This window comes from Musa acuminata, chromosome BXJ2-8 (assembly GCF_036884655.1).
Source record: "Musa acuminata AAA Group cultivar baxijiao chromosome BXJ2-8, Cavendish_Baxijiao_AAA, whole genome shotgun sequence".
NCBI lineage: Eukaryota > Viridiplantae > Streptophyta > Magnoliopsida > Zingiberales > Musaceae > Musa > Musa acuminata.
The window spans coordinates 42586656-42614166 of record NC_088345.1 but is presented as its reverse complement, the minus strand read 5'-3'; the positions used below and the strand labels follow the sequence as shown (position 1 = coordinate 42614166).

The window sequence follows — 27511 nt, the reverse complement described above, 5'->3', positions numbered from 1 at the left end:
TGTGCTGAGTAGCTGAAGTAGCACATTTTAGTTGCTAACGTCAAACTCTCAATAAAGCAAACTCCACCGAATGCACATTTTAAGAACCTCCTGAAGTGTGATGAGTGCTAACATCAACATGCATTTTAAGAACTTTTGCAAGGGTTGAGCATCCTGAGACGGCCATAATGTCTTAATGATAATAATTGAATCGTGTTACAGAATACTTTGGAAGAATTGTGGTTAGTGCTCAACACTCATCAGGAAATGGAGTATTTGCTTTACCATTTTCGAATGAACCAAAGTTTTTCAAACAGAAGAAAGAATTTGTAAATCAGTGAGATGAATTTTTTGGTTTTATAACATGGCTAACCAATCATGTTAACCAATCAAACTGAATGCCCAAAATATTAGAAATGAAACTACTACTGAGAGAACAGAGGCTTAGAGCTTTTCAGGAAGCAGACTTAACAGGAACTACTAGATTTTGAGTAAATGATTATCTTCATTACATCAATACTTCCATCAAAGATGGGAAAGGCAGTCCAAACCCCTTAAGTTGTCATCGGCGTCTTTTTCTGTCGTCTTCATCTTCATCATCAGAGTCGCCACTCTCCCTAAACCGAGGGTTCTTTTCCTGTAGAAAAATACAGACAGAAGATGTGTTACTCAAATTGCAAAGAAAAATGTTTCATTATAAATAGATAAAAGAAAAGCAATGCTTGTGTAGTAGCGAGTACCGGTCTCAAGTCATGTTCGGAGTTCCTCCTTGATTCATAACCTGATGTTCTTCTTGACATTTCAGATGCAGATTGCTCATCTTCCCGATACCGTTTTCGATAATCTGTTTAAGTTAAATGGACATCAAACATGAACTTTTATTTTTCATAAGAACAAAACATAAAATATTCCATGATTCATAGGGTACATGTTGATAAGTCCACACAACAACAACAACAAAATCGTAAATCTCAATTACACGTATCTTTTTCTGTCATTGAGATATGTAAAAGATCATTTAACTTCAGAGTACTTAAATCTTTATTTATAATTTATATTAAAAATTTCAAGTTTTCCTCGAACCTATCATCGTACCACTAACAGTAATTATTTCACCTCTTCTAATTATCATATTTGGAGGTCTCCTAAGCACATGCTCATACCATCTTAAGTGATTTTCTCTCATCTTATATTTTATCGAAGCGATACTTAATTGTTTACGAATAAAAGTATTTTTTTTACTATCTTCGTATACCATAAAGCAAAACATAAAAAATACCAACCGTCACCTACTTACTCATGACTAAGACGTAAGGGAAAACAAATATCACAAATGATCAATCTATAAGCACGTACCTCTACCATGTCTATGTGAATCGCCATAAACTCCATGCTTACCATCTGTAAGTAAATTGTACAAGTTAGTATCGAGTTAGTATCACAGAGCAAGGTGATTGAAGCAAACATTAATTAGTCTCAGATACACAAGTACAAACCACTACTTAACATTGTAACTCATTAAACATACTGATATAGCCAGTCAAACAAAGTCATACCCTTCTTTGATCAGCAAGCAACCCTAACAAACCTGGTGGCAGTTTAATGACAATGATGGGAAATCAAAAGCACTCTACATTATTGGAGTTTTCTAACATATGTACTCATGTTCAGTTAATCCTTTGTGAACAAGGAATGCCAGAGTTGAGTTGCATTAACTGGGAACTCAGAAAATGCTAGAAAAAGCTACAAACCTAATCCTTCATGCTCAGGCTTGGTAAATGTATCATAGTAGAATCTAAGCTATTTCTTATTTCCCCATCCACCTAACTTTATGATCTCCAGATGTCAAATGGGATGGATATCATATTAATGGTCACTAGAACTCTTCCATGTCTCTTAACACCATACAGTAACTGGCCCTCTCATGTTAGCTTCAACTTGATGTTTTTTTTTTGTCTTTTATCTTCAACCAATATCAACGAATTAGTTTGTTCTTGGCTGTTACAACCCGGAATCCTGAAAATCATGAGCTTGACAATATGTGCTGATGATTAAAATGGCTGGCGAATACAGCCAAAAGAATTTTTTTTTCAAAATCTTGAACATGACTATCCTAATCTTTTAAATCTTAAAAATCCTTGTTTGAATAAATAAAGAAACAATTAGACAATTGTTTTCAACAGCATTCAAAACATGATATATTTTCTTATGAACAATAAACCACAGCTATGCATGCCAGCAACTGCAGAAAGGTGTTTGGACAAGAAAAGAATTATACAGGTATATGGCACAGGAAGAGGGCATCGGGAACAGAAAAGCGAGTCCCACACAGAAATTTTCATAATAAAATCCCACTGAAAAACACAAACAGTCAACAGTTGATACTGAACGTCCAAAACTTACATTGTGTCGGTGGTTGAAAAGCACCCAGTGCTCCTGCACCATAATCTACCAATTCTCTCTGTGCTTCCAGCTCTCTCTGGACCAGTTTTCCATAGCCACCTCGACGTAACCATTGTTAAGGACAAAAAAGTATTCATTGTAATAAAAACCACAGCTTACCTTATTCTAATGTAATAACTTAATGTTCCAGTGGCATTTCAAAAGTAATTAAAATGTGAAGCACACCATCTAGATGATAAGTTCCAAACTAGCTTACAGAAAAACAAGATCATCCAACCGTTGTCGTTGGCTATCAGATATAAAAGTTGAAATTGTGGAGTATGTCGAACAGGGAGGTCCTCAAAAACAGGGGATCAGCACCAGTGGTTTCAAAAGGCGCTCGGGCGCTCGGGTGAGGCGAGGCGAGGCGAGGCCCGAGTACCTTGCAAAAACCCCAGGTGCAATGCTTCAATGAAGCGCTACTCGGGCGCTTGCCTGAGCCTAGGCACGAGGCGCCTTGGGCGAGCGCCCGAGCCAACTTTGGAACTTGGGTTCAATTGTTGGTTCGATTGGACTCATAAGTTGGTTCAATCGAACCACCTAACATAATCCAACCCCCTCCCTCGCCCGACACAGTAAAAGAAAAGAAACCCTACATCTATCGCCTTTATTCGCTCTGCCAGCCACCGTCGGCAACCTTGTCCAATCTCGTTCGCCGTTGCAACTCAGCTGCCATCGCCGTTGCTCGTCCGTCGTTGGAGATCGTCCGCCGCTATAGCTCGTCTAAACCCTAAACCTCTTCCACAGCTATAACTCTGTCTACTGCTGTAGTAGCTCTGTCCACCGCCGGTGGCAACCTCTTCCATTGCCTTCGTTCGCCGCCTTCGCACACTCCGTTCAACGCTGCAGCTTCGTCCGTCGTTGTCGACAACATCGTCTGCTGCCTTGGTCCACCACTGCAGCTTCATCCGTTCATAGTTGTAGTTTCGTTTGCCGCCCTTTGCTTCCCCTGCCTTCTTGTTAATTAACTGGTTGGCTCTTGTCCAACTTTGGTTAAGAAAATCCCTAGTTAACAAAACATTCCTGGTATACATGGAACTCCCTTAGCTGGATAGCAAGCTTTTGGAGCCGTATACATGATAACTTGATGATGTCTTAGAGCAACAAAACATTCCTGGTTAACAAGATGCTTTTGGAGCCATTTAATTCTAACATAGGTCTTCATAAACATGTTTGGCATATTTTTACTTAGTTGTGTATTATTTAAATTATAATATTCGGGAGCACCTCGCTTTGATCGGGCGAGCGCCTAGCGCCTCGGGCGTTTTGGGACCTTGGCGCATTTTAAATCATTGATCAACACAACCAACTCAAACATTACCAATAAACACCTTAGTTCACATGCTGGATAGCAAGCTTAGGATCTACTATTGCAGCAAGTAACAATTTGTCTCGTGGACTTTGAGTACTTGTCATTTCTAGAAGTTACAAGGTAACTAAATTTTTTAGCACTTTTACTCCCGGTGGTTATATTTTTGCCACAAGTTAAACCAAACCTAAATGCTCTCTGTTTTCTCAAGTCAGTTCTCATCAACAGGAAAATAAGAACTTGATTAATATTATCCATTATTGCTAGTCTTTTTACTTGCTTGCAACTTTTGATCTACCTATTAAATAACTAGTTTTTTTTTTTTGACCAATACTGATATACTACATTTTACTTTGTCAGAAGATTCAAGTGTTGAGATGCTTCAGCAAAAGAGAGACCACTAAATGTTACATGTCAAGTATCTTTTCTCCTGCTGAAGAGTGACCTTTCTGAATTCTCTCATGATCATTGTAACCAATACTCAAAGAAAGGACCAATAGATCTAAAAACAAGTCTTGTATGCTTGCTGAATTACCTTGAGAATATTGTAGAACTTGCAGAATTACTAAAGCTTTGAGAAGGGTTAAATTGCATATTTAGATTGAATTGAAGAAAAAGGTAACATAATAATTACTTGATTATGGGAGGTCATTTGTTTGTAGCAGATTAGAATCATCCTCAAATCTATTTTCAAATTGATTCAAGAAGTGTCAAAACAGGAAATTAGGGTTATAGAGAGGATTTTCCTACTTGGAATGTGAAGGTTCAGAAGCAAATTGGCTCAGACAATTCTACAGATTAAACATAAAATAAAGACTTAGGATCTCACTATATGATTTTCACACTTGACAACATGCAATCAATGATCCAGATCCAAAACTGACTGAACAATAAGACCTTAAAAATAATTAAAAAGCATATTCTTGTCAAAGATATAACATCTAATTCTACTTCAAGGATATCAGGATCATAATCAGTGCGATATTCATCTCTCACCTATAAAAAAGAAACAAAACATTGCATTAGGTCAGTCATATTCAACTTGTAGAAGAATGAATATTTCTAAAAGGATCAGAAATAGAGAATAACTTGTCCACCACTTCGCCCACGACCCCACTGCCTGCCTTCTTCGAATCCCCAATCAAAATCTACACGTATTGGCCGGTCGTCAAGCATTGTGCCACTTATATATTTCACAGCATCCTCAGTATCCTCCCTAGAATAGTACCTAAGGAAGAACTCTTATTGTTACAGACTGTAGCTATTAGACAGAATAGAAATGTTTGTTAAATGCCATTGTGTTTCCCTAGCAAAGGAAACAAATATAAAGCATCAAAATCATAGAACTAATCATGAACAAATCAAAAAAATATCCTAATTCAAGAAGCTTATAATAAGCTTACACTTCTTTGTATTCACACATTGGCAAATAACTTCGACAATAAGCTTACACTTCTTTGTATTCACACATTGGCAAATAACTTCGACAATAACTGCAGAAGCCCAAGAGCAAACATGCACAATAAGGAAAAAAGAAAGCCAAGAAATTCCTGCGACAATAACAAAATGGAGCATATCTTATAGATATATCTTCTGGTAATGCTAAGATAATTTAGAAATAAAATACTTTCAGAAAGTGGTTCTTGTCATTCAGGGACCTTAACCAATGTGTTTAAGATAGAAAATGAGTGATCTTGCTTTTTCTGTGCAAAATGTTTGTAAAGCTTAAAAAAAAGAATTACATCAATTCGTTACTATAATGCATCTAATTCATATCTAACTTTGTTTTAAACATATTCAATTACAGAAAAGTAATTGTTTCATATCCATATCTAGATTCATATCTATTGATTAAAACTGGACAATAATATCATTATTTTAATATACATCTCATTTTCTTTTTTACATTAAGCACCTTATTTAACTAAGAACTGACTTTTCTCTTTCTAATATTTTCATCTGTTAGCAGATTGAACAAGCAAAAAAAAATTTAGTGGCAATTTCTACATGAACAAAGCCAATCCATCAAATAGCTTGAAGTAATTTTTATGATAGACCAATCTATGATGAACCGGTTTGACTCTTCCAACTTTACACTAATGGTATGCTGGAAATAGATAGTGTGGTTTAGACATGTCCATGGAAAACCACAGTTGCACACAATTCACCAATAAGGAGGTAATGAACCCAAATCATAGAGGCAAATGAAAAAAACAAGAAAGGGACAGAGAAACAGTAGAATATACAGTGGCTCCTGATCTGACATGGAGCTTGATGGGTCTCAATTTACAGAAAGGGAACTCATGTAGAACAACAAAGATGCTTTCAACTTAAACGCCTGTTAGCAATTGGTAGGTTCGATTTTCAAAGGGGGCCAAATAAAATTTTTCCAGAGGGGCCAAATAAAAGGAAAATTTCGGCAAAGTCACTTGAACATCCAATGGCTACTAGCCAATAACGTAAATTAAACTAGGAAGGGTTTCCAAATAGTGCAGATCCAAATATCAATAATGTGGCTGGCTATACCATGACAAATTTATCACTAATATCCATAAAGATTATGGGTTTCCATCGTCTAATCACAATGTTAGTTTTATGCCAATAGCAGTGACCTTACCATCTGGCTACTTGGTCGCCAAAATACCTGATACTAGAACATTTATCAACTCCGGTAAAAACAGGTTCAGCATTTGCGAAAACATCAAATGCTAAATTAGCGACGAAAAGTTGCCATCTCGGGAGAAAAACCTCCATGGAGCAACAACCTAGGGTCTAATCCTATGCTTAAAAGTCAATCCTTGGGACGCTTCGAACATAAATGAGAGGAAACATCTTACAAGACGAAGCAGAAACCGCAGGGGGTCTTGGTGTTCTTTTCCAGCCCCATGATAATCTTCTTGATCTCTCCCGCCCGGGTGAAGAGCTCGTACACCTGCTCCTCGGTGGTGTAGAAGGACATGTTGCCGATGTAAACCGTCGTGGAGGCCTGCAGCGCGCGCTCGTACTCCTCCTGGTTGCCCCGGAACCTCTTGTCCCTGTACACCGACAGCTTGGCTGGGTCCTGCGGACGAGCAAAATGGGGTGCCGGTCAATCAAGCAGCTCCGAATAAAAAAATAGGAAAAAGGTAGCTACACGAATCACGGCAGAACTCCAAATCCAGCGACCTTGAACAACGAGGCCATCTTCGGCCTAGGGTTACAGGAGCAACAGAACAAGATTAGGGTTCCGCCCGCAGTTGCGATCGAAGGAGAGGACAAGAGGTTACGGAGCGAGGGATGGAGTCTAGGGTTTGGTTTCAGAAAGGATCGAAGCAAAGGGGGCGATCAACTCTCCAAGTGAACGATGGCGTTTAATTGTTATTAATATATTGCACATGAAATATATACACAAAGTAAATATGGACCGATTTATTTAGGAAGAAAGGTTTCGAGACAAAAACATTACGATGAAATAAAATATTATAATCTTTTATCAGTTAAACTAACTGATATTTTTAATAATTAATTTTTATATCAAATTTAAGAATTTATACGACAACATCTCAATCTCCTCAAATACTCAAAATAAATTCACCGAATGATAAATCGACATGAATCGAATCGGTTCATCTTCTATCAAATTATATATTAAAAAATAAATAAATAGAATGAAATATTTATATCATTTTATTTTTAACATCTGAGGTGAGTTGGACGAAATTTTATGGTTTTACATTATGAAAATAATTTTTTTTACACTCAATTACATAATCAAGATAAATTTGTCATATTAGACAATAAAAACCCTTAATATCAATATATATATATATATATATATATATATATATATATATATATATTAATAAAGTAACTACTCATATTATTATTATTTTTTATAGTTACAGACAAATTAATTTGTGTTGGGGTTGGGTTTAAAGGGGAGTTGAAATTAGTGGGATTTAAATGGAAAAATTATTAATTTTAATGATGTTATTAAAGACTTGGAATATAGAGTTATTTTTTCTGCATGAACTGTAACAGTGATATAAGGTGGCTCATAAATTTGTTGAATCCAATTAATGATTTGTAAAAAAAAATTGATTATATAAAATCAATATGATTAAAAAAATAATATTAATTAATTAATTAAAAATTTAAGTACCTTAATTAAAAGAATATCTAAGAAAAATATAGTTTTGATCAAATTTCTAATTTATTATCGACATATGGTAATATAGACAAATCGAACGATACATAATTTATCATAATTAATAGTAGATCTTAATATTTTTTTAAATTATGAAATTATATTGAGAATGAGAGTGAACTTGTGATTAATAAAATAGTTGATTGTGAGGAATTCATAAGACCAAAATGAATGTCCTAAGAAAGAAGAGTGAGATCAATTTGCACAATACAACAATTCTTTTAATCATTGATAATAATTTAGAATTTTAAATTATTATCAAAATAAAAGGAAATAATGAATGATTGAAAGAATTTTTTAACTATTATTTTGAGCTTATGAAAAATTACAAAAACTTCATATTTTTCTTTTATTAGAAATAAACTCATGTGCTTTATCAAATGATCAACGGAGGAGAAAATAATTGAATCTATCATGTGATGGTAAAAAATACAATATCATAATGTATAGGTTAAAGATAAGAACAGTTGGTGAAAGACGAAATCATAAATGGGAAGGACAACATGAACAATAGAGGAGGGCAAGTGATGGTATATAGCCTCATTGGGTGCTAACGGGTTGGATCAAGTCCTAAATATCTAGATCCAATTAGTTCGATATCCAAATCCCACTGAAGAATTTATATTTATCTGATCTAAGCGGGTTGGACAGGTTTGGATATCTGAAAAGATCCGACCCGTTGGAATCAAGCAGGTCATTTGGGCCGGGCGTAAATTGGGTACGGTGCTTCTGGAATCTTCCACAGCCTTCCGGTGCTGGATCTGTTCGCGACGCTTCGACCGGGCCACGCCATCCGTTCCCATTTCCATCAATTCCGCACACCGAGGATTGCAGCCACGAGGGAGAAGGAAGCAGCGAGGAGTGCCAAAGTGGAAGATTCAGGAGGGAGGAAGAGGAGAAGCACGCACGCTCCTCACCCCGATCATCATCAGAGCAAGAGGAGAAGGCAGGGAGGCGACGGGGAGGAGATGGGGGTGGACTACTACAGGGTCCTGGGCGTGGACAAGAGCGCCAAGGACGACGACCTCAAGAAGGCCTACCGCAAGCTCGCCATGAAATGGCACCCCGACAAGAACCCCAACAACAAGAAGGAAGCGGAGGCCAAGTTCAAGCAGATCTCCGAGGCCTATGAGGTACGATCTCCTCTACCCCCTCTGTCGATTCCATCTCTAATTCAAAGAAATAATCTTGTTGATCCGTCGATCTATTATCTGTAGGTCCTGAGCGATTCCCAGAAGCGCGTCATCTATGACCAGTACGGCGAGGAGGGGCTTAAGGGGCAGGTCCCGCCGCCGGGCGCCGGTGGATTTGGCAGCGGCGGCGACGGGCCAACGTCGTTCAGGTTCAACCCCAGGAGCGCCGATGACATATTCGCGGAGTTCTTCGGGTTCTCCAGCCCGTTCGGTGGCATGGGCGGCATGAGCGGCATGAGCGGCATGGGCGGCATGGGCACGAGGGGCGGATCGAGGTTCCCTGGCGGGATGGGCGGGATGGGCGGGATGTTCGGGGATGACATCTTCGGTTCGGCCTTTGGCGCCGGGGAGGGCGCGTCGATGAATTATCAGCAGCCTCGGAAGGCAGCACCAATTGAGAACCGGTTGCCGTGCAGCCTCGAAGACTTGTATAAAGGGACCACCAAAAAGATGAAGATTTCGAGAGAGATTGTTGATGCCAGTGGGTGAGTTTTTCCTCCTGTGTATCGAAGAAATCCTAAAGCAGTGGCCTTTTAAATGTCCGTCACGCTTTCGTGTTTGATCTATCACTACATGCTTGTTTGGAATATACCTAAGATCAAACCAGGTTAACTTAATAGCTTTTGATCCTTCATCCCATTTCTATAGCTAGATTGCTGCAGAAGTTGATAATTGCAGCTTATGCTTACGCACTAAATTGATTTATCGGTAAAACAGTGATGAGGATGTAGTTTGTCTTGGTACAACAAATATTTGAAGAGTTACTTTTCTCCCATTCTCATGATTGAAGTTTTTTAGTGCATTCATTAGTTTTAATAACTAGGCTTATGTCTGTAATTTGGTGTCATGTTGGTGTTAATTGTTGCGGCTGTCAAATTCATTGATGAATGGAGCTTGCTACTTCTATGACTCTCTTATAGATGTGCGGTCACATGTCCTTCATCTCTTAGTGTGATTGAATTTATCTGATATTTTTTCCATTTGTGACTCCTCTTTGCTTGATGCACATTAATTCCCTCTACTCTGAAAACTTGTTGGCATGATAGAAATGAATGATGCAGTTTTGTTCATGGATCTCATGTTTGCATGTCTCTATTGTCTACAAGTAAATATCTTTATTGCTATCCATGGTTCTTTTAAATCATCAGTTTTGGTTGATTACAGTGAACTTGTAGGATAAGTAACAAGCGACATCTTACTCGGTGATACCTTGTGTTAGATATCAGTCATTGTTATATACATTTGTTAATTCCAATATTTATCCTTCATGTTTCATTATATCGGAAAAGTTTGATAGTCTTATTTTTCTGGAGAGGAAAAAAAGAATTCACAATTGAAGCAAATTTGTGTGGCCGTGGAGGTCGGGATTGAACATGGATACATGTCCAAGTGTCCGATTGAGTGAGGGTAGAACTGTAGTACAGTTTACAACATTAATCAATATTCAATATTCAGATATTAGAAAAAAGGAGTTATTTCTTGACCACCATGTTCAAAATGGTTGTGTTCTAACTTTTAAGACGTGTGACTATTTATCTAAAGAATCATGTTAAAGTAGTATGGCAAAGTTGATAACACATTATGCCTTAGGATGGAAGACAAGGTAGTCCACTGTATATCTATTTTCCGAAGGGAACTGCAAAGCATGAATTAGATTGTCTATTATAAGTTTTATTCTTTGTGTTCTATCTTTTATGGCTGCCATTTAAGAACTCCAGTTAGATGATTATTATAGTGTTTTCCCTAATGTGCCTCTTATGTTGACTTTCTGATGCAATAGACTACATTTTTCCATTAAATTTTTGGTATTTTCATTTACAAATATTCTACACATTACTTTACTTTATATGATGAGTAGTGACAGTTGGGTTGACTCTCTTTTCTTTGAAGAAGGCCTGTATCTGTTTAGGTAGGCCTTATTTCTTTAAGTGTAGCTGGTTGCTTCTACTTGTATTTTCAAATAGAATGAAATAGTGTGGTTTATTTAAATGAGATGAATCCGTGTTAGCTCAGACCAGTGAAGTGGTTTTGTTGTAGCTCTCTATCTTTCTCTTGACCCCACTTCCCTTCCCTTTATGCTGAAGAACTGCATAGTTGCTGCCTGCTCTTTCAAGTTGTACTTGGGAAGTTTTGAACATTAGAGGTGTGGACTGTCTTCCATTTGTAATTTTGCATTGTTGACATCTGTATGATGCTCTTATGGGGCTTCCCATGTCATGGTTCACCTTTTTGTCTTCCATATCATTTGTACTGTTAAGATTCAGATCCTTTGTGGTTCTCCCTATTATTTATCTTTTAAACAAATAATTACCATTCCTAATAGTTTGTTCTGGATATAAAATTTTCTATCTGCTCGCAATATTCTATCTTCTCTCTTGTAGTGACACAAGTTTGTAGCAGCTACCCTCTGTACTAACAACATGAATTTAAGACATCTAATTGTGATTTTTTTATCACATCAATCATCACTTGGCATAATTTTAATATAATGGAAACAAGTTAACATTAACACTGATACATGGTGAAGGTACCTGGATGTAGAAGATTGGCAATAATTTTAAATTTCATTAAAAAATTAAAGAAAAAAAGCAAAAATAATGATCGAGATGCTGTATTCATACTGAGTGTAGTGTCCAATCTTCTCTTTGATTGTTAACATGGGATTTGAGGCACGCTAAAGTACTGACTGTGGATATCTGGGAAGATATGTCTTACTGTTTTATTGTATAATTTGAGGCTTGGGTGACTGGTTTGAGTTCCAGTTGCATGATCCGTTGGAGACGAAGTTTCTCTTGGGGAATGATCTAGCAGGAATTGGATTAGCATGTAGATAGAGAGTTTTACATAGAAGTGTTCTTTCTACATATTCTTTATGTTCTTTGATATTACTTGGTGCAAGATACTTTTGTAGTTTAGGCTGCAGTATGATAAAACTGCAAATAAACAACATTTTGTCAGGAATTTCTCACATGTGTTTGCTGTTGATCTCTTTCAGATGGTGCCTTATACATCTTTATCATATGATTAAGATTTCATGTTTGATTTGAAGTTGCTCTTGGGGAATGATCTAGCAGGAATTGGATTAGCAAGTAGATAGAGAGTTTTTCATAGAACTGTTCTTTCTACATATTCTTTATGTTCTTTGATATTACTTGGTGCAAGATACTTTTGTAGTTTAGGCTGCGGTATGATAAAACTGCAAATAAACAACATTTTGTGCAGAATTTATCGCATGTGTTTGCTGTTCATCTCTTTCAGATGGTGCCTTGTACATCTTTACCACATGATTAAGATTTCATGTTTGTTTTGAACTTGATCTTTAATTATAAAGTTTATACAATACAAGAATGATAGATGCAAGTCATTAGGAGGAAAAGAGGTTTCTGGTTATATTTGACATGAGGCACTAGTATGTAAGAACTAATGCACTAAAACTTGAACTGCTCGTGTAAGATATAGAGCTGTAACTGCACTGCTTTATCTAGTCTTGGGATCTCATATGAGGCTTTAGTTTGTTTTTAAATGTAAATAAGTGTGTAAAATTAGAGACTAGCAAATGCATTTTGAGTTGGTCTTAGGAGCAGAAAAGGTTTCTGGTTATACTACGCACAAGGTTCTCGCATGCAAGAATTGTAATTAATGTCCAAGTATTTGAATTACACCGCGATCTACATGAAATGTAGAGCTGTTGCTGCAATGCTTATCCTAAACTTATTTTTCAGTTGGGAGTATTTGCTTCTCTTATCAATTACATTTGCATCTCTTGTTGCCTTTTCTAATGTGCTGAATCTACTATTTGACAGAAAATTGATGCTTTGACTTATCATTAACTACTACAGTTGCCACTACTGAAGGCACATGTTCTGTAGGCAGAGTTTATTTTAGATTATTACTTGGTGTAACACTAAACCTACTCAGCCTATGTTCCTTCATTAGGCAACCTAGGTCAACATTCCAGTGATTCTACTGGTACAGAGTTTGATGTTAAAGTGTTAAATATGTTTAATCTCATGGGATCCTTTTGTTAATTGTTTTTGTTGCTGTCTTACTTTACTGATGTGTCCCAGGAAAATAATGACAGTGGAAGAAATTCTGACAATCGATATAAAGCCAGGTTGGAAGAAGGGAACCAAAATCACTTTCCCAGAAAAAGGAAATGAATCTCCCAATGTTATTCCGGCAGACATTGTCTTCATTATTGATGAGAAGCCGCATGATGTTTTCACAAGGGAAGGAAATGATCTGATCGTGACACAGAAGATCTCTTTGGTTGAGGCCCTGACTGGTTATACTGTTCACTTGACTACGCTCGACGGTCGCAGCCTCACTATACCCATAAACTCCGTTATTCATCCTGGCTACGAGGAGGTGGTCTCTCGAGAGGGAATGCCGATACCAAAAGATCCCTCTAGGAAGGGAAATCTTCGTATCAAGTTCGACATAAGGTTTCCGTCGAGGTTGACATCCGAGCAGAAGGTTGGGATCAAACGACTCTTGGCTCCATGACACACGAGATGCAGGGTTGTTGCTTGAAGTCTAGTGCTGTGTCCGTCTTTCTAGGGTGAGCTTAAATGCATGATATGCTTTGGCACGATCTGTTTGTAACTTTAGTCAAAAGTTTTCAATAAGCTTCTTTTCAATATGTTTCGAGAATTTAGCTGCTATATCTTCTCTCAATTACTGTTTAAGAGTGAACTTCACCATAATTTGTGCTTCTTTGTCAGCATTTTTCACCAAACAATGTGTGCCAGCAGTGAGAATTGACGGTGTTTGATTTATATATTAGATCATTAATGAAACAGGGAGAACATTTCAGATTCTTGAAATGTACTCTCGGATGTGTAATGTCTTTAATAGTTTATACGTCGTTCAAGAAAATTGAGTTAGCTAAAACATGAGCAGATATTTTATTTGATCAGTGATTGTACATCATGATGTGCTCTTGTCATATCGGTTTGATTCAAATATTTTGTATTGTTCATCAACTATGATCGATGCCCGAATCAAAAAGGCTGAATTCAGTGTACCAAGATCACACGATATCTTATGCATGGGATTGCTCATCGAGACAGAACCAAACCTGACCACCTGTGTTCGAGCAGCCACCGGCGAGATCGTGCCTTGCGTCGCTGCTAAGGTCTTGTGGCTGCAAGGCATGCCACGTAGAAGGGAAAGGTCCGGTGTCGTCCGCTCGCGACTGAAACGGCTCCTCGGGATCATCTCCAAGTCGTACCCGACAGCCGGGCCGCGAGACGGTTCGGCACAGGAACCGTACGAATTGGAGCGGATCCGAATCCAGTCGCTTCTCTTCGCCGATAAGACGGAAGAAAGAAGTTTGAAATCCGTCGTCAAATGGCTGGCGTCATCGCTTTCTCTGCCCGTCCTCCGTCATGCACTTCCCACTGCCGACCGAAGCTTCACTCCGTCCTCCAATGGCGCGGGTTGCACTGTGGCTCATCCAAATTCCCATCGACCGCTCCGGCGCCGTTCCTCCTCACTCACCCCCTTGGGAGAACCCGCCCCGATTCCACTCCCAGAGCCTCAGGTCTTCCCCTGCTGCATTCTGTTGTATCATCTGCATTCATGCTTCAAGATACTTGAAATCTGTTGTACGAGTGTAAGGATTAGGAAGAATGCGATACCTGATACCGTCCTGAGTAAAGATTTTTGGGCAACGAAGTCGAATCGTGAATCTGTGTTACATTTGTCCCTGGTTGCAGTCGGGAGCGCCGATTATGTCGTGGAGCCCGGGACGAGTGTTAGGTTCTCCAAGGAGTTGCAGGTTCCAGGCTGCTCCAGCTCTTTGGTTCTACTTGGCACAGGTGATCTGCTGTTGAACTATCTATCACTTGTTTGATAGCTTTATCGTATTGCTTTTGTTTCGATTTTGTCTTTCAATTGCGGGCGAGTTGGTGCTTTCCGACGTTGTTCTATTTAGCTTTTTGATGCATACTTCTCTTGCAAGCAAATCCTCAAACAGAGGAAACACAAGCTTTTATTACAACAATGTCGGGCAGAAATAGTTTGTAAGATATGCGACAAGCCATAACGATCACATGATCCATGGTATGATTAAAGAGATATTACAACAAACAAGAAATGTTCTTCAGTATCTTTCTCAAAAATGTGAAAGATTTCTTCTTCTTTTTAGTCCATAGGCATTGGATCTGAAAACTAGAACGTCGAGGATATAATTAGCTAGCATGGGCTGAAGGTACAAGAATATGAACATTTCCAAGACTTAAATGCAGTTCATGAGTGGGTTTTAGTTAAAGCATCACCATGTCCATATAGACTTTCACAGAAAGGTACATCATAAATACCTGTTGCGTGATATTGATTCTTCTGCAGTTCTGCATCTCCTGAAAAGGAATAGGGACTGGTGATTGATAGGTTAAATATGATGAATTTGATCAATATCTATACCAAACAACATCTTGCCATCTACTGAACCTTGACCTTTTTAACAACTCCCAACAAAAGAGGAGGGCCTGCAAGAAAGATAATGGAAATAAAGCTAGAGAGAACTTGTTAAGTGTAAGGGCTGCTCAGCATTCAATGGAAACCAATTATTACAAGCTATTGTTCACTAATGAATTAGGTGAAACAGTACCATAATTTGATATGACCCAATTGCTCTTCTTCTTGGTTAAGTTTATAGCTACCTTCTGATTACTTTTGCTGTTCATGATTTTGTTTTATTTTCATCGTCGTCTCTGTGTAAGGATAAGGTAGTCTAAAATCCCTCTACTAATTCATTTAATTTTCAGTTAGGATTTCTTATTTTGTATGATATTGGTAATTTGGTATTTGGATTTTCTTGGTAGCCTAAAAATAGATTTGTAAAAAGATCTATGTACATACAAGCACTCTTTTATTTTGTGTAAATGTCACATGTTGTTCTTTTCTACATTCTAGCTCCTTGCTATAATTCATTTGTTCATATTCAAACAAATGGTTGATGTTTTTGGTATAAAATCCATTTGTGGTTGGCTTAGCGGCTACTTCAGTGAACTATTTGTAAATTCAACTTGTAAGTGCAGGCTATAGGGAGAAGGTCTTTGCCATTATTGGTGTCAAGGTCTATTCTGCTGGTTTCTATGCCGATTTGTCTATCAGGAATATATTTGACAGCTGGAAAGGGAAATCATCTACTGAACTTTTAGAGGATTCCTCATTGTTCAGTTCCATCTTCCATGGTATTGCCTACCGGAAACCTAATTTCTGAAGAATATAACATAACAAATAACTAGCATTCTGATATGACTATATGCAGCACCTTTGGAGAAATCACTAAATATTATGCTAGTAAGAGACGTTGATGGTAAAACTTTTTGGACTGCCTTGGATGATGTTATTTCTCCGAGAATCAAGAAGCCAACGGCCGATGACGAATCCACACTATCAACTTTCCGAAACACCTTTCAAGGGCGTGATCTTAAAAGAGGGACTATGATATTTTTGACCTGGGTGGAGCCATCGAAAATGCTGGTATGAAAGCTTTTAGGTTGATTGGGTCTTTACTGTATCATCCTGGAGTGGCGCGCTTTATTCAAATTAATACTATGATCTTCTCTTTTTCTGTTTGAACTTTGAAATTTATGAGGTTTCTGATTCTGATTCATGTAGATTTCCATCTCGTCTAGTGGGTTTCCTTCAAATGTTGATGCCGAAATCAAGTCCATGAATGTCAACTTGGCACTTTATGATGGGTTCTTTGGAGATAATCCTGTTTCCCCTACTTTAAAGGCCTCGGTTGCTGATGGGTTGAGAATGTTGCATGGTTAGCTCCAAATTCAGGTACGCGTGTGTTCTCAATCAAAGCGATTCTTATTTTATTTTGCAGAACTACAAATGCAAAAAAAAGAGGAAATTGACAGGCATTTTCAATCACTCAAACAAATGTTTGTTTGTTAATTTTATTCTCTGTTGTGGCTTCACGATTCTATTTGCCGCTAAAAAACTATTTCAATAATTGCTTATCAACTGCATATGTTATCAATTATATGTAGTTGGGACTTTACGGCTTGTTGTTATTGTTGTTATGTGTGATTACATATGTATGTCGTCAGTTATTTCTCATACATGTGGATTTTTGCATTAATTATATGATTTCTACTTAATAAAGAAAGAATATGTAACACCAATGGAACACCGCCATGTAGGCATTTTGGCCCATCATTATAAAAGCCAAGAAAGAAAGGATGCGAAGATAATAAGCCTTCTCAGTTTATATGACAATTTTAGTCTCTGCTGTACCTGCATGAATTTTATTTGCTGTATTTTTTGTAATATTTTTTTTCTTAAAATGTTTGTTAATCACATACATCGCCCAATTTTTTGCTCATACATGTCTGTAACTACGCATGCTATCGATTATTCTTAATAGATGTGCATTTTGATTTTACTGACTTCTGAAGCAGTAATTTTTGTATTAATCGTATGATTTCACTTGATGATGTAGGAGTCAGCACCGATTGAATGCTGACACGTTGCAACTATGTTGATACCTTCATGGATTTATTGAGTGTTTTGTTCTGTAATAAAAAACAAGAAAACTATATTAATAAGTGCTTGTTGACTACATTACATATATCGTCAGCTTATTCATCATACATGTAAATGCTTGATCAAAAAGATTTAACCGAAAAAGCTGAGACTTTTTTTTTTTCAAATAAAATATAAATTATGAACTCTTCTAGCATAATTAGTTAGTTAGTCAATTTGCATCAAATGGAATAAATACATCATGTGCCAGATTAAATATTTATGGAGGATCAAGACGATCAGTCACCCTCGCACCAATCTCACAATATGTAACCTCTATACCCCCTTTCTATTCGACGTGAAATAATTGGCCATTTTTTATAATAGTTAATTTGATATAAAAATTTTCTTTTCAGCCATCCAAGTTCAAATGGCATTTGCTCTATTTAACCATTAGATGGTTAATGGTATTATTGTTCCTCATGGATATCTGCCCTTGAGTCGAAAAGAAAGTCAGCAATCTAAGAAATATTCCACTCGGGTAATTTTCGAACATCGAATGTAACTTTATTACCAGCTTTCCATACTAATAAAAAGGTGTACAAAATTAAGGCTGTGAGATGTAGTACCCGAATCTCACTTATATTAAATTATAATTAACATATCCTATATATTATCTTTACTCAGTAGTAAAGATTTATGATTATTATGTTTTATAAATATGACGAATGATATACTTATTTTTTTTATTTTTAAAATTAAAGTACATATTTTTTTAAAGTATTATTTTAAGTATTTTATGAAATATTAGTTAAGCATGTATAATAGTTAATATTTATTTTAAGCATATTTTACAATGAAAAAGGAATATTCTTTCAGTGTAATAAGTTTAATTATATTAAGGAATATCTGGAGGATAATAAACTATTTAAACATGAATAGAGTAATAAAAAATTAAATAAAAATATAAATGAAAGAGAAGTATTATACTAAAAATATTAAGATACAAGATTGAATGATGAGCTTATACAAAAACTATTATATTTGTTAAACTAAATTAGACTTAATTGAAGTTATTGTAATCTTATAATTATATTAGTAAAAGTTGAAAAAAATTAAAATAAGGTCCAATGAGATTGAACCCTATACCTCAATATAATCTCATATCATCCTTATCTTATTTTGGTTTCATCCTCTTTATAAATATGATAATCTATGACTCTTTCTCTTGTTCGTTAGTCATTATTTTAGTTTTTTCAATGGAGGTTAAGAAACCACACCTCTAAAGAATTTGAGATAAAAAAAACTCAATTCTTCACTTGCTCTACTTAGGATTTCGATTTTATAAATTATAGACTAAAATTTTAGTAATTTTTTAGTTACCTAAACTTTGAATTAATATTTACTTTTTGGATATATTTTATGTGAATCTATTATGGTTCTAAAGCCTTTAGTATGATCTTAACATGAGATTAGTGCATACAGTTATGAGTATTTCAATATAAGGTACTCAAAATCTCTTATTTTCTAAGAAGAGATTTTATTTTAACTGAATTGACTTACGTAGGTATATGATTAAGCTTTGCCCCTTAATATGTTTTAAAAGGAACCCATTCGGTGAAATTTGAAACTATGTAAATGCAACTGTATCGAGATATGAGGTTTATAAATTCAGATAGTCCCTTAGACCGAGTATAATCTATTTTATCATTTTTTTAATGATTTATTGTTATAAGGTAATATAAATCAATAATTCAAGAGGTAGGGATTTTAATTATGATATTTCATGATCTTATACCCCTAATTTGATAGGTGTATCACTTTTTAGTACACTCGATCATTAAAGAACATGATTTTTTACTATCAACTTTATTTTTGAGTTAAATCAAGTAAATATAAGTTTAATTCATTGTAAAATAGTGATCGTATAAATTATTATATTCGTAATATATTTTATAAAATATGTTTGGAATGATATAATTGGTATTAGCTACACACACATATATATATATATTGACGTAGTGTAGGAGTGCACATGTTTTCTATGACGTGTAGTGTGGGAGTGTACATATATGTCATAACGTGTAATGCATATATATAGTATGATTTGCGATATGAGAGTACACGTATATATTACGACAAATGATATGAGAGTGCATATATATTATGAAGTATGATTTGGGGGTACACGTATATATTACGATGATGTATAATATATGAGTGCATGTATATGCTATGATATAGGGTGTAGAAATTCATGAATTTGCTACGTTTTTTATATGTGCATATAAGAATTTTGAATTATTTTAACATAAAATTTTATCTCTTTATTTTTTCATATGCTATGTTATAGGGTTATGCTTGCTAAAGAAGTAGTAGGATGGGAAATTTTCCCTTAAATGTCTTCGGTCAATAATTTTAAAATATTATAATATAATATGATATATGCTCACATAAATAAAACTATAAATGTTAACATTTAGTGATTATTCACTATAGATCTTATTTTATAAATAAAGATACTAATATCCTACTCAAGTGATTGGGTCGGGAAGTGAGAAAGTGCGAGCCCATACGATATGAACAATAACGTATGAGCATTTGTATGTATATAACTTTTGGACATATTATATGGGTGTGTTTTTCTTTTGATTAGAAATTATAACTATGTACATATATCAAAATATTATATATAAAGAAAACTTTATTATTTTATTTAATAAATTAGTATATTTTACTTTTAAGATTATTTACTCTTCTGTTATACTCCTATTGATAGTAGTAAAAGAATTGAAAAGTAACATCCATTTTAGTCATGCATGCATGTAGGATATGAGTGAGACTAAGAGTAGAGAATCATGAATCTTGTAAACTATATATATTTACAAAAAGCATAGAACACACTACTCAATTATCTTATAAGTTTTAATAATTAAGTTATATTTATTTTTTATTAATATATGATGCTCTTATATTTGATAGTGTATGAACAATTTGGAATTAATTAGAAAGATATCATAAGAACTAGAAGATAAGCTAGTAGCTTCAAAAATATTCGGGTAGAGAGGCATCTACACAAAAAAAGATCAAAAAAATATGATAATTAATAGGTTAACAAAATTGGTGGAGAGAATCTAGACAATTGGACCATTTATTAGCAGGAGACAGGATGCTAATAGTAACTTGAGAACATAATGATTTAGATTCAACCAGCGAGAGGTTTAGAAAGAATGATCTACCGATCTTTAAAGATGATACAAATTCACTAATAATCAAGGAGTGGATAAGAAATATTAAAATAATTTTTTAGTATACAAGAATTCTAAGTAAAAATAAAATTATTTGTACAACTTATATATTATGAAAATATGCTTGTCACTAGTGGGTTGCAAGTGTTGAATCTCGTATTTTGATGATGAAACTACTTGATATATGTTTATGATTTAATCTGCGTTTTGAGTGACGCAGGATGCTTCGATCTGGATGAGACAATTAAAGCAGGAAAATCATGTTGTGCCGGAGGAACATGTCAAAAGATTGGACGTCGGGCCGGTGGATCGGTCGACGTATCGACAGAAGGCTTCGGGTCGTGGACTCGGGCATCGGGCCAAGAAGAGCGGGTATTGTGCCAAGGATATCGGAGTTGCAGAGTCAACAGATCGATTGGGCAATAGGCTGCAGGAAAGGACGATGCGCCGAAGAATCGGACGAAGCATCGAGGGACCAATGACATGCCGGACAACTTGGTTAATTGCTTAGGATTAATTGTCTCGATCGAAGTTTTTGTTTTGAGTGTGCAGGATTAACTACGATGGAAGAAAGACATGCAGCAGGAGTTGCGCCGGAGTCATGACAATGATCACGTTGGGAGTTCGAGAGCTCGACGGAAGTTCGGACAATCGTCGGAGGTTCTGCGAGAACAAATCCGAGAAGTCCAGAAGCTTGCCAAAGGAGCTCATCGGAACTTGCCAAGTGGATCGTCGCAAGTCCAGGAGTTTGCCGGAAGTTCGCATGAGCATCACCGAGGGTTCGTCGGATGATCGACGGAAGTTCGCCGGAAACTCGCCGGAAGAAGCGATTGACGCACCGGAGCAAGCTGCAGAATTTGTCTTAGGAAATAATCGTAGTTAGCACATTGATTAAGTTAGAAATGAGAGGTGATCCCATTAGCTTAATCTTGGGGCAATTGGGCCCCTGAAGAACTCAAATTGGGCCGAATGGATCAACCTATTCGGACCCAGGTTGCTGTGGGAGGTGCAACCGCCTAGGCAGGGAGGTAGCACTGCCCAGGCTATGTCTCCCAGCGAGACTGGGCGGTGCAACCGCCCTAGCCAAGAGGTGGCACCGCCCCGGGCTCAGTCTCCGAGCGAGACTGGGCGGTGCAACCTCTTCTGTCAAGAGGTAGCACCGCCAAAGCTCAAGTTCGAGCTCTACCAGGCGGTGCAACCTCTCCAGTCAGGCGGTGCAACCGCCTGAGCTCGATCTTCGAGCTCTGGCAGAGAGGTGCAACCGCCCCTGACAGAGGTGGCACCGCCTAGAGGCTCAGTCTTCGAGCTCTGCCAGGCGGTGCAACTGCCTCAGTTAGGAGGTGCAACCGCCTGATCCCGGAATTCCGGGAATTGACAGATTTGAGCTCCAAATTTGAACTGGGTTGGGGCCTATAAATACCCCACCCATTCAGCACTGAAAGCACAGAACACACACTCGAAATCTTGCTGTCTTTCTGTGATTCTTAGAGCTCAAAACTGTTAGTTCTCCTCCTTCTATTCTTCAAAGTTTGAGTTGTAAAGAGAAGAGAGAAAACTTCTGTAAGGGTTGTCTCCTAAGCCCGCCAAAAGGAGTGAATATGTAAGAGGGTGGTTGGCCTTCGCCTATTGAAGGAAGGTCTCTAGTTGACGTCGGTGACCTCGTCGGTGGAGGAAGCCAAAAGTGGAGTAGGTCAAGATTGACCGAACCACTCTAAATCTCGGTTTGCATTTCCCTTGAGCATTTTACCTTTACTGCAAACTTTTCAATAGCTTACTGCCCTCTGCGATTTTACGAACGAGTTTCAAGGTTCAGACGTAAATCTGCGTTTAGACGTAAATCTGTTTTTTCGCATGATGATCTTATTGCAGATTGCATTTACGTTTTGAGCTGTACAATAGCAGCACACTGCCTTTATACTTATGCTTAAACTGTGTCTTATCTAATCAAGTGATTTACGAATCGACACTTAGACGTAAATTTGTTTCTTCGTACGAACGTCGGATTTCAGTTTGCGCCGATATTCTGGTTTTCATCATAGCTGCAAACTGCCTGCACAGATTGACTGTAACCTTGCTTAGTATCAACTTTCATACAGAGTTGTCTTTATCGTTCAAACGCAGCTTTCGGTTTTAATCGCAGAAAGTTTTCCGTTGCCCTAATTCACCCCCCCCCCATCTCTTAGTGCTCTCGATCCTAACAGCAAGAATGGCGATCGTAGATACTGAACAAATGACATGAGAAAGATTCAAGAACTTTTACTAAAAATATTTCATTACAAGTCACTGATCCACCAAAATGGTAGAATTTGTTACCCCCAAACAAGAAGCCAATTGGTGATGGATTACATCAAAAAGTTTGAGGAGTTATTCCAATTTGCACCCCACATGATTAGCACTAATACCTTAAAGATAGATTAATTTCTAAAAGGACTTAGAGTATAAATTTATTGGTATATAAAGATGACAATGACTATCATAAACATTCCTTATTCGTTAGTAGCAGAAAAGGCATCGGAAGCATAGAAGGGCGAGTAGAGAATTTTTGAAGTCCAACAGATGCATTGCAACCATGATACCAAGGAAGGGTATTATTTTTTATAATAGGTTCCCACAATAAATTATGGGTTGTAAAAGAAAATGACATTTGAATCCTCTTAATCAGCTCAGGCGCAAAGACCCACCTATCCTGAATGTGGGAAGTATAATATGGGGTAATGCGTTAAAGGAAAAGGGTTATGTTTTTAATGTAGAAAGTTAGAACATTTAACAATGAACTGCACAACAATCTCATTAAAACAGAAAAAAGTTTCGAAGAGAGTCTTTGTGATGACTAAGATAAAAGTAGAGACTACTTTTATCTCAAATAAGATATTTATTTATGATATTTTCTTATATACATTAATTTATTATGATACTATACATTCTTTTACATTACTAGTTTGCATAGAAAACTAGGTAAATTAACTAAAATACTTGATGTGATGTATTAGTTATTTTATCAATAGATATAATGTATTCATGTGGATCTTGTCCAATTCAAATTATAGATAAAATTTTAGTTGTAGATCTAATAGTGTTGAACATATAAGATTATAATATTATATTGGGTATGAACTGTTAGTCTAAACATCATATTTTCATTAATTGAAATAAGAAGAGGATAGTCTTTTAACCTTTGGGGTTAGCAAAGCTTATGTTTGCTATATCTAAAGGAAAGACATCAATCCTTTTTATTTCGATAATGAAAGTATAGAGACTCTTAAAAGGTAAATACATAGAATATCTAATAAATATGATTAATATTATAATGGAACCAAAGATCAAACAAGAGAATATATTAAATATAAGTAAATTGTTTCAAGTGTTCCTAGAGGATCTCCAGAGTGTCACAAATAGAGAAATTGAATCTATTTCGAAAGAAACTTATGGAATGACTCTAGTAGAACTGAAAAAGTTAAAAGATGCTATTGAAAGAGCTCCTTGATAAAGAGTTTATTCATCTTAGCTTAAAAGTATTAAATCTATTTATAAAGAAAAAAAAGGGACAGAACAAATACTAAAAAATAAATACTTACTTCCCAATATAGTAGTTAAAGAATTAAAAAAATAATATTATATCTTAATTAGCCATGCGGGTATTACATGAAAATACCATAATTTTTATTCAGCCATCCCCCATAAAAATTTTATCTTAATTTTTAATTTAATCTCAAAAGTCTCAAAATATCTCGTACAAAAAGATATTAAAAAAATAGATATTTAATAGAATTAGTACCATGCTCACATAAACGACATATATATATATATATATATATATATATATATACTAAAACCAATGTTAAAAAAAATTGGAAGCCTATAATGTAAAACTATCCAACCAAAGCAGAGCACCCGAGGAATAATCAAAATATTTCAAAACTGTTTTCAATTCATAGATAAAATAGTTTCTATGACATTCTAAGAGATTAAAAAAAGTATATATATATATATATATATATATATATATCTATTTGGTAATCGATTGCTGTTTTAGATCATATTTTCATATCCATTTATCCTCACATGAAAGAGTCAATTAAATTCGTATAAGAATTCTGGTAAACACAGAATCATCGAAAAGGTTATAAAACCGATCACAAAACCCAATGTCCATTTTCCAAAAATCGATTAACGGACATCTTCCTTTCATAAGCACAAGTCCGACAAGGAGATCGGAGCTCCGCTCCCCCTTATATTACTGTTATGTCCGTAACAAACCGGTGCACCGGGCCGACTCCACCCCACTTTTATCTCAGCGTTCGAGTCAATTCCGACCTGACCAAAACCAGAGCGTTTGAATCCGCACGTTAGGGTTTTGGGGAGGAGGAGATCAAGAATGCCATCACAGCAGCGGCCCACCCCGGCTTCCAGGGTGGGGCGGGACGCCGTCGCCCGCGCGGTGGACGCCCTTCTCAAGTGGCTCCTCCGCTCCTCCAACACGAAGCGCCGCCTCCACGACGAAGCCGACGACGACTTCGTTTACCTGGTCCTCACGCTCAAGAAGATCCCCCACCGCGGTCGCCCCTTCGCCTTCCGCGTCCCCCTCCCCCGCTCCCCCCACTCCTTCGCCTGCCTCCTCGTCGACGACCGCCCCAAGTCCGCCCTCTCCCCCGCCGCTGCCCGCGCCCAAGTCCGCGATCTCGCACTCCCCGTTTCCAACGTTCTGGGCCTCTCCGAGCTCCGCTCCCTCTGCCGCTCCCTCGCGGGCTCCCACGACCTCTTCCTCGCCGACAGCCGCCTCGCCCCCCTCTTCCCTTCCCTCCTCGGTAACCTCTTCTTCAGCAAGAAGAAGAAGAAGAGCAAAAACAAGACCCCCGTGCCGCTCGACCTCGCCCTCCGCTCGTGGCCGGAGGAGCTCCGGCGGGTATGCGGGTCGACGCTCTTCCATCTGGGGCCGGGCACTTGTAGCCTGGTCAAGGTGGGTCGGGCTTCCCTGGGGAGGGATGAGGTCATCGACAACGTGTTGGCCGCCATCGAGGGCGTCGTCGGGCACGTGCCGAATAAGTGGAAGAACGTGAAGTGCCTTCATCTGAAAGCGACCGAGTCGTTGGCATTGCCCCTCTACCGGGCGACGCAGTTCGGTATCAGAACTGAGGGTTCCGACGATGAGGAGGAGGAGGAGGAAGAACGAGGTGCCGAAGATGAGCACGAACAAGATGAGGGTGCGCTCGATGCCATCGGCGATGAGCAAAACAGGATGAAGAGGACCAAGAACAAATCAGAGAAGACGAAGACCAACGATGCGACGGCGATCAAGAGAAGGAAGGTTAAACATGGCACCGAGTGATCGAATTGATTGACAGACTTGGAGTTCAAGTGAATTCAACATATGATCATCAGAGTTTGTACTGATCCAGGTTGGTTGTTCTTGTCAATCCCTGCTCTTTCTTTCCATTGTGATCATTTCACTGCTCAGTTTGGCTTGCATGTGCGAGTAGAGTAATCTTGCCTTCTTCTCTTCATGAGAGAGTCTTACAGCTAGTTTAGAATCTTGTGAAATGCAAGTTCCTAACGAGCTACATTTATTTTGGTTGTTCACTTCAACATCATCTTTCTGGTTCGATATGAATGAATTATAAGTGATTTGCAAGTTAATGTAAGCAGAAGAACATTATAATCCCGTTCAATAGTTTAAGTCAGATTTTGGTTGTATGACATGTGGGTTCGAAGTTAATCGAGGTTCATTTTTCGACATTTTGGACCAATTTTAGAAATAATTACGCGATAGAGTTTACTATTTAGAATCTCCTTTTACTGTTGACAGTCCTTTACTATTCATAATATCTTAAAATATTAATAAAAATATTTTATTATTCATAATCTCTCTTATTTTGATTTTACCTTTTTTTTTTTTTTCATATCTCTGCAATCGATGCCTGTGGTCATTGTTGATACTCGGTGCTCTCTGTTGTCGCTTGTTGCTCCTCAACCTACCTCTCTCTTGTCGATCCATGTCCCTTTCTCTCTCCTCGATCAGTCTATGCTCATCGACCCCAGATATATTATCCTTCAAGACGAGTTCCCTTAACGAAGAGGAAGAGGGTGAGAGGAGAAGAGAAAGAGGAGAAGGAAGTTGTAAGTTGAGATCGTAAATTGTAAAGATGTGGTTGTAAATTGACGAGGGTAATAAATGGTGACAAGACCCGGGCAGACGTCAGCTGTCCCAGACGACGCCTCACACCTCAACCGACCCGGCGGAACCTGGTCAAACGAACCAGAACGCAGACCGAAGCTCATTAACGATCTGCTCAGACTCGGTCCTTCACGCCACGCCAGCGCTAGTGTCAGACGCTACCTGCTCCCTACAAGCAGGCACATCAGACACGGTAAATCACCCTATAAAAACCCTGCTCCTAAGAGGGGCAAGGAGGAAGAAAAAAACACGCGCAAACATATCACTTCACATCACTAACTTGATCGTCGGAGGGGTCGGGCCGAGCTTCCGACCCGACCTGTGTGCAGGTGAGAAGACGAGGTTAGCGCCCCCGGGACGCAGAGCAGAGGAGGCCTGCTCTACGGAATGCCCCGACGAACCCCGACGCGATCTGATCCCCGCGACCGGCCACTTCAGCAACAACGAGACCCCCCGTCATTCGGACCCGACACAAGCCGCGTCGGCCCCGAGGCC

The 27511-nt window shown here is 37.7% G+C and overlaps 4 protein-coding genes across 5 annotated transcripts; 3 read left to right on the top strand and 1 right to left on the bottom strand.

The window, feature by feature from the left end:
- Window positions 1-317: 317 nt before the first annotated feature.
- LOC135619511 (nuclear cap-binding protein subunit 2-like) lies at window positions 318-7083 on the bottom strand. Its single transcript, XM_065121600.1, has 8 exons — window positions 6896-7083; window positions 6568-6791; window positions 4820-4958; window positions 4693-4726; window positions 2383-2487; window positions 1336-1380; window positions 720-823; window positions 318-616 (listed from the first exon to the last, which is right to left on the bottom strand). Exons 1-8 carry the CDS (start codon window positions 6911-6913, stop codon window positions 542-544), a joined length of 744 nt encoding a protein of 247 aa, XP_064977672.1. The 5' UTR covers window positions 6914-7083; the 3' UTR covers window positions 318-541.
- Window positions 7084-8665: 1582 nt separating this feature from the next.
- Window positions 8666-13751, top strand: LOC135619510 (uncharacterized). The gene is made up of 3 exons (XM_065121597.1): window positions 8666-9049; window positions 9134-9594; window positions 13177-13751. Exons 1-3 carry the CDS (start codon window positions 8885-8887, stop codon window positions 13613-13615), a joined length of 1065 nt encoding a protein of 354 aa, XP_064977669.1. The 5' UTR covers window positions 8666-8884; the 3' UTR covers window positions 13616-13751.
- Window positions 13752-14202: 451 nt separating this feature from the next.
- Window positions 14203-17698, top strand: LOC103994705 (fatty-acid-binding protein 3, chloroplastic). Of its 2 annotated transcripts, XM_065121598.1 has the most exons (6): window positions 14203-14654; window positions 14830-14931; window positions 16153-16308; window positions 16386-16600; window positions 16739-16909; window positions 17574-17698. In XM_065121598.1, the coding sequence occupies exons 1-5, from the start codon at window positions 14462-14464 to the stop codon at window positions 16895-16897; spliced, it is 825 nt and encodes a 274-aa protein (XP_064977670.1). In that variant the 5' UTR covers window positions 14203-14461; the 3' UTR covers window positions 16898-16909; window positions 17574-17698. The 2 variants fall into 2 exon arrangements, with proteins under 2 accessions (XP_064977670.1, XP_009413396.2); XM_009415121.3 differs by lacking the exon at window positions 17574-17698 and having other exon boundaries at window positions 16739-17132.
- A 7381-nt stretch (window positions 17699-25079) lies between these two features.
- On the top strand, window positions 25080-26538 carry LOC103994706 (uncharacterized). The gene has a single exon (XM_009415122.3). The coding sequence runs from the start codon at window positions 25220-25222 to the stop codon at window positions 26168-26170; it is 951 nt and encodes a 316-aa protein (XP_009413397.2). The 5' UTR covers window positions 25080-25219; the 3' UTR covers window positions 26171-26538.
- Window positions 26539-27511: the final 973 nt, after the last annotated feature.

Coding starts and splice junctions, on each gene's coding strand:
- LOC135619511 (XM_065121600.1), bottom strand. Junction 2,488..4,692: donor TCGCACTGATTATGATCCTG/ATATCCTTGAAG, acceptor AACAATGGTTAC/GTCGAGGTGGCTATGGAAAA. Junction 1,381..2,382: donor TTTTCAACCACCGACACAAT/GTAAGTTTTGGA, acceptor ATTTACTTACAG/ATGGTAAGCATGGAGTTTAT.
- LOC135619510 (XM_065121597.1), top strand. CDS start 8,885: ATGGGGGTGGACTACTACAGGGTCCTGGGCGTGGACAAGAGCGCCAAG. Junction 9,050..9,133: donor AGATCTCCGAGGCCTATGAG/GTACGATCTCCT, acceptor TATTATCTGTAG/GTCCTGAGCGATTCCCAGAA. Junction 9,595..13,176: donor GAGATTGTTGATGCCAGTGG/GTGAGTTTTTCC, acceptor GATGTGTCCCAG/GAAAATAATGACAGTGGAAG.
- LOC103994705 (XM_065121598.1), top strand. CDS start 14,462: ATGGCTGGCGTCATCGCTTTCTCTGCCCGTCCTCCGTCATGCACTTCC. Junction 14,932..16,152: donor TTTGGTTCTACTTGGCACAG/GTGATCTGCTGT, acceptor TTGTAAGTGCAG/GCTATAGGGAGAAGGTCTTT. Junction 16,309..16,385: donor GTTCAGTTCCATCTTCCATG/GTATTGCCTACC, acceptor GACTATATGCAG/CACCTTTGGAGAAATCACTA.
- LOC103994706 (XM_009415122.3), top strand. CDS start 25,220: ATGCCATCACAGCAGCGGCCCACCCCGGCTTCCAGGGTGGGGCGGGAC.